General features: G+C 38.8%; 2 protein-coding genes across 23 annotated transcripts in view; one reads left to right on the forward strand and one right to left on the reverse strand.

Moving 5' to 3' along the window:
• ZCCHC17 (zinc finger CCHC-type containing 17) overlaps positions 1–17,389 on the forward strand; it is a 1,254,002-nt gene that overhangs the window by 859,853 nt on the left and 376,760 nt on the right. The gene's annotated exons all lie outside the window — the stretch shown is intronic.
• Positions 1–17,389, reverse strand: part of PUM1 (pumilio RNA binding family member 1) — a 137,666-nt gene that overhangs the window by 46,600 nt on the left and 73,677 nt on the right. For 7 of the 13 annotated variants that reach the window (XM_050794607.1, XM_050794593.1, XM_050794528.1 and 4 more), the window contains 3 exons: positions 15,170–15,440; positions 4,034–4,127; positions 2,783–2,899 (listed from right to left, as the gene is read on the reverse strand). In XM_050794607.1, coding sequence (XP_050650564.1) covers positions 2,783–2,899; positions 4,034–4,127; positions 15,170–15,440 — 482 coding nt within the window. The remainder of the gene's footprint in view (positions 1–2,782; positions 2,900–4,033; positions 4,128–15,169; positions 15,441–17,389) is intronic. The other 6 variants (XM_050794617.1, XM_050794622.1, XM_050794536.1 and 3 more) reach the window with 2 other exon arrangements.

Genomic DNA, 17,389 nt, shown 5'->3' on the forward strand with positions numbered 1-17,389 from the left:
CCACTTGTGGTGTCATGTTAGTATTCAAAAAGATTTTTAATTTTCAGATTAGGGATGCTCAACCTGTAATAGATGTTGGGGGTACAGCCGTGTCTACCTTGAACGAGTGGTTGCAACCTGCAATGATAGTCCCAACACTCTCCCAAAAGCCAACAAAAGAGAACCTTTACTGGGCGAGGACTGCTATTACCATTAACATTTGCATTATTCTCTAAATTTTCTCAACTGGCATTTCTACTACTATACTGTGGTCACATGGCCTAAGGTTAAATTTAGGAAAACATCCCAGGGCAAATCAACTGAGCTTGGCACATCAGGCACCCTCTAAGAATACACATATTCATAGTTTGAACAGTTAACATTTCCTGTTATTTGTGAAAGTATTAACTCATTTTCACCCTGGCTCAACTGACAAATACAAAAAACAAGATTCTCACCACCAAAATACCATCTCAGTGACAGCAGCAGTGTCAACCCTAAGATCAGTTCTTTGTTTCAAATAACATAAATTAGTAGAGGAAAAGAATTCTAAAGAAAGTACAGAAAAGACAATTCAAGACAGCACAGGCATTCTATATACTATAGTGAAGCATAGGCATGGGCTTTGAAGTTAAACCTGGTTCAAACTCCAACTCTACAACATTTAAATTGTGTGACTTCAAATGAGACAGCTCTCTAGGTTGGGCACAGTGGCTCACACCTGTAATCCCAGCACTCTGGGAGGCCAAGGCGGGTGGATCACTTGAAGTCAGGAGTTTGAGACCAGCCTGGCCAACATGGCGAAACCCCATCTCTACTAAAAATACAAAAATTAGCCAGGCATGGTGGCGGGCACCTGTAGTTCCAGCTATTCAGGAGGTTGAGGTGGGAGAATCACTTGAACCCAAGAGGCAGAGATTGCAGTGAGCCGAGATTGCACCACTGAACAAAAGCAAGACTCAGTCCCCCCAAAAAAAAAAACAAAACAAAAAAACAGAAAACAAAAAAACATAACTAAAAAGGCAGCTGTCTGATCCACAAATTTCTAATCTCTAAAATCATCATCTGACAAATCATATGAAAGAAAAGCATTCAGGACAATGCCTGAGAAAAGTTATGTATTAATAAATATTAATGATGGTTAGCACAGATCATTCTCCTACGAAGAGCTTTCGTTTTCCCCAAAAAGGGGGTGACCACGGACAGACAGATGACCCTATGTTAACTATGTTCCTATCATAACCATGCCAAAATGTAAACAATTTTTTAAAAAATCTAAGAAATGCTAGGCTACATTTAAGTTCATAATTGCAAATTATATGCTACATAATAAGAAATAAAATTTCAAAGCAATATTTAGTCATGGTTAACCTGACTTGGAGGGATCTTCCCCCAACAAATATCTAAACTGGAAGACACTGTGTTTGTTCTAATGCTGAATTCAATCCATCATACATTTATGGCCCCACTATGGTGACGGTAACTGCAACACAGAGTCAAATAACAAAGATGCCTGTCTTTTAAACATCTAGTCTCAAGGGAAAGAAAAAACACTCATAGGCTGGGCACAGTGGTTCACACCTGGAATGCCAGTACTTTGAGAGGCCAAGGGAGGAGGATTGCTTGAGCCCAGCAGTTTGACACAACACCAGCCCAGGCAACACTGGCGAGACCACCCCATCTCTACAAAAAATTTAACAATTAGCTAAGTGTGGTGGTGCACACTAGTACCCCTAGCTACTCAGGAGGCTGAGGCAGGAGGATCCAGTGAGCCCAGGAATTCAAGGTTACAGTGAACTGTATTCACACCACTGCATTCCATCCTCGGCAACAGAGTGAGATCCTGTCTCAAAAAAAAAAAAAAAAAAAAGAGAGAGAGAGAGAGAAAGAGAGGAAAAAAAACTCATGTATACATCCCACAAGCAAATAAAAACAGTGCAGTAAGTAGCCAGCTAGGGCACTTCACAGGCAAACAATGGGAAAAAGAGCTTACTACAGAAGACCACAGTGTCCAATGACAGGGGCCTAAACCAATGCAGTATCTTCAGCAAACTAAAATCAGATCTGTATTGCTACAATGTATGGTGTCAGCCAATGGCAGTCAACTAGGAAGGGAACTGGGTGGTACACATGTAGAGACCTGTATGAGGCATGGTGATAGAGCCCTATACGCTCTGGGTCCCAACCCTAGTTAATCCACAGAATTATCTGGAAGCTCCTTAAAAATACTGATTTCAAGGAACAAAACACCACCACCCCCACCCTGACTCCAAGTAAGTTGTAATGATCAGCCATGTTTGGTAATAACTGTAGTATGCCATATTAGGGTAGAAAAAAGGGAAATCAATAAAAGGTTTAAGCAGAAAGATGATGAGGTAAGATCTAAGTCTGAAATCATTTTCTTGAACAATTTAGAGGGGAAAAGGAAGTGAGAAAGGCAAGGAAATTAGAAATTTCCACATTAGAGACCAATAAAAGTACCTGAACTGTATGATAGACTAGAGGTGGTAGGAGATCTAGGCAAGGGGAGAAATTCCCAAAATATAAATGAGCATCTGGTGGCTCCATGGATCAAAAATACATATGCAAGCGGTAGGTGATTAATTTGCCTTTGAACATTTTCAAGTCTGAGGGGCCTATGATACTGCTATGGAGAGATATTAAGCTGGTAGGTAAATGGCACTGAAAATCTGGATGATCTCCACTGGAGACACAGATTTGGGAAAGAGTATAAAGAATGCAAGCCCATCTCAAATGACTTTTCAGCAGGTGAGAAAATCCCTCATGCAGCAGAATGTCTCACCTAGTGTCGCTGCTGCAGCCAATCCAGCTGTGTAGGGGTCCGTCCCTGGGGGAGCAGCGCTGATGATGTATGGATTGGGGACAAACGCAGCGGGAGCTAAACCTGCTGAAAACATACCTGTCAGTAAAAACAAACTTGACTAAAACTGCAGCCCTATCAAATACCTACACAGTTTGGCTATTCACTTCAGGCTGTAGATAAGGAAAAAAATGAAAAAAGAGAAGACGGGACAGGTTGAGGGTAAAGAGAAATTTTAAAAAGATAACTGCTATACTAAAGATTATAATGAAATGTTTATAGAGTTAAATTTTACCTTTGGTAAAGAAATACTTAAAACTGTATATACAGTTTTAAATTCAGCATACTTTCTAAAAGATTATTAAAATTATAACAGCCTACAATAGAACAATTTTAAAGACTTATATTAAAATGGGATGAAGTATTTCTACTTAAAATAATTTTACAAACAGTTTTCATGAAATAAAATCTATGGGTATTTATAAAGATTACCATCTACAACTATACATTATCAGACCCAAGGACTTTATGCCTGGACTTTATTTATTTAGGTTGGAAGTAAGTATATTCTTCTATAGCCTATCACATTCAAGATTAGCTATCTCCTTTCTACTCAATCATGCCATTTTGACATATTAAAAAAAAAATTCTACTTCTACTTGTTTACACTTAATGCACTCTATTTCTAAGAGACCTTAAGAAGGTCCAGGGGGGAAGAAACATCTAGGCAGTACGATGAAAACATCGCTCAAAACTTTAACTAAACTTACAGGAAAAGGGCAAAGCTACTTTAAAACCAGTAATTATACGAGAATACTTTCAAATTTTTTCAATGCATACTGACTGGAAAATGGATTTATACTGTTTTGCTAATAAAATGAGAGGCTGATAGTCTATAGAACCACAACTTATTTAATCAATGTCATCCAAATCTTACCAAAAGAGCTAATGGTAGTCACCAATCGCTATTGTGATAAATACTTTAAATCCTGAAACAGCTGAGGTAGGGCAATGGGTGAACACTGAAGAAATCTTATGATGTGGGTCTATAAGCAATGTCAAAACTAATGTGGCTAGAGAGACAACTGGACAAAAGGAAGAGGCCACTTACTCTGTCTGAGGGATTCGTCTGAACTTTTAGAATCAGTTTAAATTACTGGGTTTCACAGCAACCAGTTATCCTAAAATGGCGGCCACACCTATCATGAAAGAGCTATGGGCTTAAGGACTTACCGATGTGCGGCTGATGAGCAGCTGCCAGTGCATACTGCTGCTGCTGAGCAGCTGTCAACTGCTGGACAGCAAGCGCATTAGGTCTTTGGAACAGCTGAGGCAAGAGGAAAAACACGGTGTGGTTAGGGAAACTGTCTTACAAAATCATTTAAAAACCTCTGACTAAAAATTTTAATAAACACTTGTTTAGGCATGATACTTTAACAACAACAAATGTTCTCATACTCTACTTCATTCCCATGGGATTAAAATGTTTCATAGTTCTATTCTCCCTGTCTCTCTTTCTTTAATTCAATTTGCTGTGCCCTGGTTCCATGAGCTGCCCACTTCACAGATTATATGTCCCCTGAACCACAAACACACTCTCTCTCTCACACACACACACACACACATATGAGATATCTATATAGATATCGATACAGATACAGATATCTCATATATGTGCATGCAAAAGCCCTAAAGCTTATCAGGTCTACAGGTCTTGCCTGATCTAAGGCAAAGTTAAAAATTAGACAACTGATTTGCCACATTGCCCCTAGTGCTGAATCTCCTTTCAAGAGCCCACAAATAACTGAATTAATCCTCACCTACTCACATTTTGGAGAAGAATATGAAAAGTGTTCACTTCATCCTCCGAGCTGTCTCATTCCCAAAATGGTATTGAATAACTTCCTCAACTAGTAGCTTAGCCTAATGAGTAAATTAGACATCTGCCCAACTTTCGGGAGCTCCAGAGTTTTCTGGGATATTATTCTTTATATATTGAAAATAAAACAGCAGAAAACAGCAGCTACTAACAAAATTTGGATTATGAGCTCACACCTAGCATACTTCTTAATTCTAAAGAAAAGAAAGCTCAAAGGCCTTAACAACACTAAGAATGTCTTATGATTAATACAAAATCAGTCATTCACTCATTAATTCAACAAATATTTATGAAACAAATGATACCTGCCAGGCACTGTGCAAGGAACTAGGGATACAACTAGTGAATGAAACAATACATAATCCTGCCCTGATGGAGATTACATTTTAGTATGAATAGTATTGGAACAAAGAAAAAGGATGCCAGTAACCTGATTTGTGGTTCACCTAAACGGGCCTCCTTCCAAGGAGTCACACTGAAGACTTCAATGATTGCTAAAATCAGACTGAAAGCACTTACTGAAGGGACCTCCCTGGATAGGACCTTCAACCTACCTGCTCTTCCTACAGGATTTTTCAACAGCTCAGCTGACATTGCTGGATGATGTATAACAGACACCATGGATCTTGAATTACAGATGTCCTCATAAAGAGACCTGATTGTTTCAGACATTAGGAGATAATGTCATTCTACCAACTCAGCTTAATCACTGTCATGACTGGACTTACTCTTATCTTAGGTGATGGAGAGATTTTATCCTGAGATTTGGCTACTCTCTACACCTCAAACATGAGGAGGCTAATTTTAGATTAAAATAAAACAAAAAGTGAATACTTTGAAGGTACTGGCCAATTTCACCTGTTAGCTCTCTAGTCTTAGTCTCTGCTTTTGGAGTATGAATGTCAAAAGTAACCATGCACAGATTTCAAAAATACTTTTTTTTTTTTTCCCCCAAAAGTTAAAGAAAAACTTCAGTGTGATGCTGGTAAAAAGGAAACAGTATTACTAAATATCAAGTCTTAAAAAGAAATAGGGGAAATGAATCTACTGACAGACATTATCAAAACATTTGTCCTCCAGGAAGGGAGCCAGTCAAGACTATTTGGTAACAGTGTGCTTGTGATTTCTCCAAGTTGGTTTCACATTTCTGTCTTACTAAAGATGTGCTCACACAGTATTCCCTCCAACAGGAGGCAGTCCACCCAAGAGGGGCAGCCAGGAGTGGGAAAATAAGTAAAACAGTAGAAAGTTACTTTTAAATTATTTCCAAGGTTGTGAAAACATCTCATAGTTCCACTAAATATGTACTGTCTCTTCAATGGGTTTCTGGAATTTTCTTGATCTAAAACCTTTTGCAATATTTAACATATCAGGCACTGCTTGTGCTAGCTTCTTCTCTCTACCCTTCTTCGCCCTACTGAAAACAAAAGAATTCATTTCATTCAACAGACGTTTTTTGAGCACCTATTATTAGGTAGGTGCTGTGACATGGAACTGGGGAAATAAAGACAAAATGCTCAGAACACAACTCTTAAGGGTATCTCGATTTATTAACCAAAAACAGTAGTCCACTGCCATTCCATCTGACTTAACCTCACTGCATGTATTTTTGTTTGTTTGAATAGTCGAAGTCTTACTCTGTCTGTCACCCAGGCTTAAATGCAGTGACATAATCATGGCTCACTATAGCCACAAACCCCTGGGCTCAAGCAATCCTCTTGCCTCAGCCTCCAAGTAGCTGCACGTGCCACCACGCCTGGCCAATTTTTTTTTTTTTTTTTTTTAACTTTTTTGTAGAGATGAAGTTGCTCAGGCTGGTCTGGAACTCCTGGGCTCAAATGATCCTTCCACTTTGGCCTCCCAAAGGGCTGAAATTACAGGTGTGAGCCACCACACCTGGGCTATATATTTTTTAAATATTACATGTAAGTCATTTTATGTATGTGTACTGTATCTGTAAATATACATGGAAATACATGGCATGTGGGAATACCACAAAAGTAATCATTCCACGTAACATTAGCTTGTGGTTGGTTTTCATCATATTAAAACATTTTGAAAGCAGGAACTACTTTTAACTAAAAGTAAACAAGCCTTACAAGAGACCCCATACAGCCTATGTTTGAGAGCTGATTAATATCTTAGTAATTATGGTGAATAGAAAAGGATTTTCTTGAGACCATTTTGCAGTAAACAACTTAACAAAAGTAAATTGTACATCTATAGCAGACAGATTTGATTACAGAATAGATTACAGCAATTTTGGTACATTCTCTGTATGTAAATGGTGCAATATTAACTGGAAATACAGAGTATTCAAAACAAATTGGGTAATTGGCAAGTGACAGATTCCAAAGGATCCTGAAAAACTCACATAAATGCCATCTGCGGGGCGAAGCATTGAGCTCTACTAACATTTTCATGTTTTTCACAAAGCAGGCGAATATTCCATAACTGAGAAACAAAATACTGTGAGAGTTGGGGGAAATGCTTAAAGGTCAGTATAATGATAAATGTGAAGCTGTTAATTATAATTCACTTGGGTAGATTTCACAAGTTGTTCAAGAGTCTGAATGCTGGGGAAAATGGATCATCTACTTCAAGCATATCAAGGTTCCTAATAAATACTGAAGGCATAGTTTAAGAAGTAGACAAGCTGGTTTGCCTCCTTTCTCTGTCACTTACTATATTAAAAATACTCTATAGGGCTCTTATTCCAGAAAGGAATCCAGGCAGCCAAAAACACCCAATATAGTGACTGACATGTAGTTGGCATCTTATAAAAGACAGCTACTACTATTATTACTGTTGTTGTTATCGACAGCAGTTGCTTACATAAAAAATTATGGCATTTTCTAAATCTGGAGGAGTAATGTCTAAATAAGGAGTCAGTAAATGCAAAAGACTACTCAGCCCCACTCCCCTGCCGGCCACAATAAAATGTACTGCCAGCCCTGACTTTTTTTTTTTTTTTTTTTTTTTTTTTTTTTTTTTTACCAGTTTGAGACTATATACATAGCAGACAAGGGTTAAGAGCACTGACTCTGGAGCCAGACAGCCTTGGTTTCTATCTTAGCTCACCAGTGACTTGCTATGTCACCTCTGGCACATCGTTTAATCTCTCTGTGCCTCATTCTCCTCTTCTCTTTAATATGATGATAAAGATATATGTAACACGGCAGGTTGCTGTGGGGATTAAAATTAACACATGTAAAGTATTTATAAAAGTCCTTTATGTGTGATGTTCTTTCTGATGAATGGGGAGGGCACCCCCAACAGACTCAGCCCTTCTGAGAGTCACCCTTTACAGTTCCTTCCCAGAGCCAGGCAGCCCAAGCAGACCAAGAGCAGAGGGCGGGACTCCTCCTAGTCTGTATTAAGAGTCAAAATTGGCCAGGCACAGTGGCTCACACCTTTAAAGCTAGCACTCTGGGAGGCCGAGGCAGGTGGATCACCTGAAGTCAGAAGTTCGAGACCAGTCTGACCAATATGGAGAAACCCCATCTCTACTAAAAATACAAAATTAGCCGGGAGTGGTGGTGCACACCTGTAATCCCAGAATTACACCTGTAATTCCCCCAATCCGGAGGCTGAGGCAGAAGAATCGCTTGAACCTGGGAGGTGGAGGCTGAGGTAAGCCGAGATCACCATTGCACTCCAGCCTAAGCAACAAGAATGAAACCCCGTCTCCAAAAAAAAAAAAAAAAAAAGGAGTCAAAATCTCACTGCACCAGGACCACCAGCTGCTATCAGTGGGTCACAAAGATAACAGTAAAGAAAGAAAACCATTTTTGTTTTAATGGATGAGTGCTTTCTGCATTATACTACTTTAAGAAAAAGCTATGTAGTTGAATTTGAAGGTGAGACAACTCCACCTATTAGAAGGCTCTGCGTTTCTAACACAAAGTCCAAAGGAAACGGCCTGAGGCTAGAAACCAAAATAATAGCTATTTGCATTGCTTGTGTTAGATGACCTTCAAACAAGTCCCTAAACTTCACTGTTTTTTCTTTTTTCTTTCTTTTTTTTTTTTTTTGAGACAGAGTCTCGCTCTGTCCCTGAGGCTGGAGTGCAGTAGTGCGATCTTGGCTCACCGCAACCTCCGCCTCCCGGGTTCAAGCGATTCTCCTGTCTGAGCCTCTAGAGTAGGTGGGATTACAGGCTTGTGCCACCACACCTGGCTAATTTTTGTATTTTTACTAGAGATGGGGTTTCACCATGTTGGCCAGGTTGATCTCAAACTCCTGACCTTGGGTGATCCGCCAGCCTCAGCCTCCCAAAAGTGTTGGGATTACAGGCATGAGCCACCGTGCTTGGCCTCTTATGTCTAAAAATAAAATAGCTGCCCTACCTCATGGGGTTGTTTTCAGAGTTCACAGAGAAAATCCCTTCAAGACAGTAAAAGCACTGTATCAATGATGGGATTCTAAAATTTTAAGAAAAAGGTTTATTTTGGAGTCATTCCTTGGCATATAAAATTTGTGAAATCTTATTACTGTTTGAAGCTTCTAGATCAAAGCCCAGTTTATACCAGGTTATTTGAACTACTACAATGATCAATTAATGATTACAATGATTTTTGGTAGGCGCATACAAATTAAACTATGTTGCTAAACTAAAAAAAAATCATCATCATCATCTTCATCATCATCATCTGTGCATTTCTTTGGCAGATAAAGAATCTGATTCCAAAACAAATGAGGTCCTAGGGAAAAACAAAACACATCCCTCCACTAAGTATATTAATACCTTTTGAGAAAAACTTCACCATAAGTAAAATTTGAACAAAGTCAAATAACAATAGAGGTAAGCTTCAACTGATCAATTACTAGTCACTCTTTGTCAGTTAACTATACACATGACACTTGATAGAATAATCATTTGTAAATTAATAGTTGAGCCTATTAAATACCTACATCGAAAGTATATACACACTTGGCCTCACGAGAATGACATTTAATCACACTGTCAAACTTTTAACAACACATGCCGATTTCCACTCCCCTCTGACTGTAGTCGTGCAGGAATGAATACCACACTTCAACTTTCATTTTCAGAATCTGAATCTTTGTTAAAATTCATGCTTAACAGATGACAGTTTTGGTACAACAGTGTCCAATTTTGTAAAACATACTACATTAGGCTATTTTTAAATTAACTGAACTCTAAATAAAGAACATCAACAATACAATTAATTCATTCTACACTGATATAATCCTGGCTTTGGTTTGTGCCATGTTTGTAATATAATACAACCTGGTAACAATTTTTTTTTTTAAGACGGAGTCTCACTCTGTCGCCCAGGGTGGAGCGTGGTGGCATGATCTCAGCTCGCTGCAACCTCCGCCTCCCGGGTTCAGGCTATTCTCCTGCCTCAGCCTCCCAAGTAGCTGGGCGTGCTACTTTTTGTATTTTTACACGCCCGGCTAATTTTTGTATTTTTAGTAGAGAGGGGGTTTCACCATATTGGCCAGGCTGCTCTCGAGCTCCTGACCTCGTGATCTGCCTGCCTCGGCCTCCCAAAGTGCTGAGATTACAGGTGTGAGCCACTGTGCCTGGCCAAAACCTAGTAATAATTTTCTAAACTGCATTTAAGGAAAGAAACAGGCAACTGTATAGCATTTTGTAAAAAATAAATACTGCTCCAACATCGCAGTACAAAATGGTATGAACACATTATGCATGAACTGCTCACAGCTGTTTTCCAGGATTAAGAAGACAATGAAGTGAATTTGAGACAAAGGAAGAACACTTCAGAAATAACGAGCATTTCAAGCTGACAAAATACTCCAAATCAGAGGTTCTGAACCCAAGGTATTTGTACTCGGGTGGGTAATACTGCATCTTTATCTCATGCACATCCACCTGAAATTTAGCATGTTCTTCAATTAAGATTGTAGACAACAAACTACATTAACTTTAGCAATACACCTGTGACATTATCACAAACAGAACTCAAATATACGTTCATGTTACTTTACAGTTATTAGAGATATTTCAAAATCTTGCTCATGCTCATTATGACAGCTAGTACATCTACTTCTATTTCATGCATCATATCATAAATAAATACATAATTAACTTTGTTTTTAAATATGACAGCTATTTTTATACCACTGGTTTCCTTTGTAATCCTGCTTTATACATTTTAAACATTATTCTGAGAAGTAGTCCACATGGTTCACCTATTAAAGAAGTTCATGGCACACACAAAAACAAACAAAAAAGAATTAGAAACTCCCACTCTTATAAATAAACCTTAAAAGGGTTAAATTCAGAGTGATTAACAGTGACCAGACAACCAACTAACTAATCAAAATCCTGTGTCACAGCTAACAAGAACTAAGTTTGCAATGAATTAAATGAAAATTACCTTTTCCCTATTTGCAGGCTGCTCCATGTCATCTATCTCATTAGAGGCTGGTAATAAGTTTGATGAAACCAGCTTATTACACCAAATCAAAGCCAAGATTGAAAGAAAATAGAACAAAAGAGGGAATTACTTATTTTGCCAACCTCCAAACCAGATTCCTATTCTAAAAAATCACAAATAAAGCAAATCTACCATTTGCAGCAAACAACTCTAAACCAAGAAAAATGATCACCTTTGTTGCTTATTTCAGAAAGCCAAGATAAAAAGAGCAGAATGTACAGAAAAATATGTACTGCACTAGATCTCTGGTTCAATCCTCACAATCAGCAGTACCGTCTGAGATTTCCAGCTGGTTCTCAAGGCGTCCAGGACCTGGACTCAATTTTCAAAGGCACCTGTACCTCCTTGTCCTCTTCTACCCTCAACTTCTACTCCCTTCAGCATAGGCCCACACCGTGGTCATTCCCAGCTCCACACCTCTGCTCTGACCTGCAACAAAATGTATTCTACCTGTCCTTCAAGTCAGTTGCATGCAACCTTTGTCCTCACTGAGCCCTCCCCTTGTCTGATAGGATTCAGAATCCACCAATTTAGTGCTTAGTTCCCCAAATGTTCCACTACTGTTTCATTCAGAACCTAAGGTTCCTAGAAGAACACAACAGTCAACAGTTAACTGAATAATAAGAGTAAGAGAACGTCTCAAACTGCTGCTAAACTCACATTAACCACAAAAAAACTAAACTAAAACAATTCAGTCATTCCTCCTTTAAAGTGTCTTTTCATTTCCTATAGTGAATACAGCATAAGACTCACAACACCATCTCTTCAACCTCTCTAGTTATTTTTCTTCAACCTAAACCACCAACCAGACTGACTACTTCTACATTATCTACTAGTGAACACATACCTGTTTTACTATTTCCTCCACTAGAATTCTCACCTTCTTCCTATATAAACAAGTCTTTCACGGCACAGCTATAGAACCACCTCCTCTGGCCAGGCGTTGTGGCTCATGCCTGTAATGTCAGCACTTTGGGAGATCGAGGCGGGCAGATCACCTGAGGCCAGGAGTTCAAAACCAGCCCAGCCAATAAAGCAAAACCCCATCTCTATTAAAACTACAAAAATCAGCCAGGCACGGTGGTGGGTGTCTGTAATCCCAGCTACTCAGGAGGCTGAAGCAGGAGAATTGCTTGAACCCAGGAGACAGAAGCTGCAGTGAACCAAGATCGTACCATGGTACTCCAGCCTGAGCAACAAAGTGAGACTCTGTCTCCAGAAAAAAAAAAAAAAAAAAAAAAAAAAACACCTCTTCCACAAGTTCTTCCCTTCCGCAAGAGACCAGAAACCAGAGTACACTCTCCATAGTCGTAGGGTTCCAAGGATATGGGCATAAATGGTCTCATCACTTGTCATTGAGTACTTCCAAGCACAATTTAAATGATAAAATGAGTCACAATGACTAACCTGAGAGCAAATCAAGAGGAGGAAAGGGAATCAGACTCTATCCAAGAAAGATATGGTTGGCTACAAAGAACAAAAGATATGAACAGAAGGTTGTATCTGTAGAACACAGATCTGTGATCTCCCTGAAGTTACCTACAAAACTGAGTGTCAGAGAATTAATGTACATTTTTCTCATGAGACCATGGTTTCTGATCAGATGACAACAGAGTGAACCTTAAAAGATTAAGTTCTGATCCAAGAACTAACTTTCCTGGATATAATACAGTATAGTTATTTGTACATAAGGCGTAAGCTGGATCCAAAGAACACACATATTAGAAAACATGGTAGTTCTCAGAGAGTAGCCTCCAGACCTCCTGAAAGGCTAGTTTCAAATTTTAATTTTGGGAAGAATATTACATACAGAGGATGCACTGAGATATTGTAATAGGGATGGGGGAAAGTCCCCTGAAACCTTGTTCTGCTAAAGCAATGCAGAGGAAATGGGATACAGTTCAGTCTTTGCCCTCAAGGAGCTTACAACCTGGCAAGGACTATTAGACAAGTAATCACAACACAAGACAAAACATGGTAACACCTTCTCTTAAAGGAAACACAAAATGCTATGGAGTTCAAGGGAGGCAGACATGACAGCTTTTTGGTTTGGAGACTAAAAAAGGAACGTGACAGTACTGAACCTTGACAAATGAGGTGGATTTAAATTAAAAATGAAAAGTGGAATAAAATGTAATGAAAACCAAAAGGGTAAGGAATAAAATGTAAGAAATAAACACCAATTTCCAATAGAAAAGGAATCCTTCCTTCTTGACAACTAGTAGCTCTTATACAGGAACACTGAAAGATTGAGGGTCTTAAAGATACTAGGAGGCTTACGCCAGTGGTTCCCAGGTATGCTATTAGGGCCCCCGATACAAGAATGTATAAAACAAACTACTCAGAAAAGAATTATGGCCCACGAGACAAAACAACACTCACATCATGACAATCGTTATGTCTGTGTAAAAATGCCTCTATGTTGCAACAACCAAGACATGCATAGGAAATCTGAATCCAACAAGAGATTAACTTTCATAATAATGTTTACTTTCAAAAACTGCTGAGATATATGGTGAGGGCACCCTTGGTTTTTTATTTTTGAATAAGTGGTAGCTACGATGTAATCATGTTAACTACTTGTGGCTACACAGAAGTACATTTCTGTTCAAGTTCTCATAATTGTCTAGCCTCCAAAAATTGGTAAAATTATTTTGAAACCAAAGATCAATAAACCAAAAAAGAATCTCGACTCTGATTATGAAATGAAGAACAGTTAAAAAAAAAAAAAAAAAAGAAAGAACCATATATTTTTGTTTGTAAGAAATCTGAGACACACTCTTCTTAAAAAACATAGAAAGGGTTAGACTGCATTACACTGGGAATGGAAGCTAAGAACCAAAACTGGCCGTAAAGAAGAGAAAAAAAGCACAGAAAGTCAATTCACATGGGGAGGCGGGCATACCTACTAAGAACTGCATGGAGAAGAGTGTACACTTTTAGTTTACTCGCTCTGAAAGATATTTTGTTAATTTAATCTTATATGAATATGCACAGTCACACAATCCCTTAAAGGTATTTATTGTTCTTAAACCACAAAGGAGACTTAAATTAAAGGAAAACTTCATATGTTAAACTTTTTACTCTATCAATCAAAATTAATTTAGTGTCAGCTATTTATGACAATAAAGGTACAACATGTCATAACTAATCTCCAAAGACCATAAGCAAATTTCCCTACATAGAATTTCTCAACTTCAAAATGAGATGCTAACCTTTCAAACCTAGAAGTCTGTATTAACCATCTATTACGAACCTACTAAAGAGTAACAGAAATTCACAGTCAAACTGCTTCCACCACAAGAGAGAACTTATACTTAGCAAGATTGGGAAACTAGTAGCCCCTCTTTTGTAGTTCAGACAGCTGACCTTTCTTTAAAAATAAAATAAAATAAACACAGAGATCAGTTAACCCTAGAGGTAGTCCTACATGTCTTCAAAAATAGAAGGTAGACATACGACATCTTCAGGGACTTATGAATTTAAAAAAAAAAAAAAAAAAAGCCAAGCAATTTCACGGTCGAGTTTAAGTTGAATGATTTGTGTGTGTGGTTTCCTCTGATCACATTCTAATACTTTTGAAAGATGCCAAATCTTTATCTATGTTATCTGGAGTAACTCGTTTAACTCTAAGACACAACCGGTAAGATGACCTGGCACTACACTCCTGACAGCGGTGGATAGTAGAGTTTACTATTTTAAAAACAAAACAAATCAACAGCATCACAACCACATAAATCTTCAGAGAGATTAATTTAGCACCCAAGAGGGTTGTGTTACAAGAGGCAACACTACCTCATCCATTCCCCAGCTACTGAGGAGAGGTAAGAGCCAAAGGAAGTACATATAGAGCAGGGTGGCCTCTTGCCAGTGACCTCAGCATAGGCACCAGCTTCATGAGGGGACTCTGTAAACCTACATCACTAACAGGTTCATAAGGGCTAGCTATGGATAGCCTGAAACAATGCCACCTCCTCCCCCATTCCCCCTTCCTTAATTACTTGAACAACGTGCTGGCTGGAGGGAGAGTAGAGAGGATGACAGAGACACACACAGTACCTGTTGTTGAGAATTGTAGTCAAAAAGTCCCACAGTTGCTGCTGCTGAGTCCACAGGTACCTGCGTGCCTGAATAATCAAACTGAAGAGGCTCCATGCCCACATGTTCCATGGGGTCCAAGGGGACACTCTGGGACTCCATGTTGGAGAAATCCTCCACAGGCTTGGCACCATTGGTGCTGGTCAGCTGGGCTAAGCCCTCAGAACCATTCTGGTTTGGACCCAGAAGATCCACTTCATTAGCAGAGTTCTGGCAATTACCAGGGGTACGGCTAAACAGAGAAAGTAAAGGGCATTAAACCTTATTTTCAGTGGGGAGGGACTACAGCAACCCAAGTTTAAGGACAATGTCCTCAACATAACTCATTATCAACAGTATTTAAAACTATTTCTATAAAACAACCAGAGATACTTTACAGTGCTTACAGGGTTACATCTTCTAAACTGATGCTTCTATTGCTGGCAATCCCATGTAATTCACCCCTTAAATTCACATTAATTGCTATTAATTTACATCCCTTCACCAAGGGGGCCGAGTTTGAGGAAAACTGAAATGAAGTGGAAAAATCACTGTCTATGGCATCTATGAAAGCAGATCCTAAAATGCAGGTAGCAAAATATGTCCCATCAAAATGCAACATTTACTCTTTAAATACAGAGACAATGGAAAAAGTTGGTTTCTGGGGAAAATTCCACAACTCAGTGATTCTAAAAAGTTTTTATGTTCCTGGCATATTTGTGAGGAAAAAAAGAAAATGAAAAAAGTTTTTACATATCGTTGGTATTACTGACCAATGCTAAAACTAACTCCCCTTCTGAGAAACCAAAAGAAGCAGACTATTCCAAAGCAGTACAAGATAAACTCTTTATCTAGGCTATGCCCCTGTTAAGGAGACAATTCTAAGAATTAAAAGTAATGTGAAGATGTAGTTTGTCATCCAAACCATCTTTTATCTTAGGACATGCCTAAGATAAAAAAAGGGGGGGGGCACTATTGATAATTATTGTGGGACACAAGGTTCTGGGTAACCCAGGGTCTACCATCACCTTATATAAAAGGACTTCAGGATTATATGATCCAAAATCAGACTGATATATAATATTATATTATTAGGAGACTGTAGCCTATGGCAACATTCAATGCCATTCTTCTCCACTTTCACCCCCCCACCCCCCAAAAATCTTGTAGTCCAGTAGCTGGTACATAGTAAAGATATTATTCTGGTTCCTTCTCTTTCTTTCTCTCACACACACACACTCACCACCACCACCACCAGCCCCCATTTAATAATACAACAAAATACTGCTATAGGCTGCTGGATATTCGAGGTGGAGAGGACACCTGAACTCATCTGAAAGACCTTAGGTAAGTATTTATTACCCTGTGCCTTAAATTTCTTCCAAAGATTGTAATTTAGGCCGGGCATGGTGGCTCATGCCTGTAATCTCAGCACTTTGGGAGGCCAAGACAGGCAGACCACTTGAGCTCAGGAGTTCAAGACCAGCCTAGGCAATATGGCGAAACCCCGTCTCTACAAAAGATATAAAAATTAGCCAGGCATGGTGGTGCGTGGCTGTAGTCCCAGCTACTCAGGAGGCTGAGGTGGGAAGATTGCTTGAACCCAGGAAGTGGGGGCTGCAGTGAGCTTCATGTCACTGCACTCCAGCCTGGGTAAGAGAGTGAGACCCTGTCTCCAAAAACTAAATAAATAATTTTTAAAATGTTTAACATTGTAATTATTCACACATGCAACATAACGATAATTAGATTAGGAATACGAAACAACTAATATTTGTCCTACAATGATGGTGCAAAATACACTTTCATTTTTACTTTGGCAGACATTAGAATAAGCAAAGGGGTGTGTGGGTGTGTGTGTGTGTGTGTGAGTGTGCGCACGCGCACGCACACATTAGCTTTAGACTGATATTAAAATTACTCAAAATTAAATTCTCTACCTGTACTATCACACTAGAGATTTGAAAAAAATCCTCTACCTGTATATAACTGGACAAGGATTTTTATAGATTTTTCAAGAAGAATACGTGCCAACTGTGGAAGATAAATATACATTATTTTAATACTGTGTAAGTTAAATAATAGGGTAAAACCTGTAAATTAATCATGACCAGAGATGGGATGAGAGGCATCTGCAGAAGAGATATGATTAAGAACAAATCATTTAAGCTGCATCTCTGGTTCTTCAAAATGAGGAAAATG

This window comes from Macaca thibetana, chromosome 1, assembly GCF_024542745.1.
Source record: "Macaca thibetana thibetana isolate TM-01 chromosome 1, ASM2454274v1, whole genome shotgun sequence".
NCBI lineage: Eukaryota > Metazoa > Chordata > Mammalia > Primates > Cercopithecidae > Macaca > Macaca thibetana.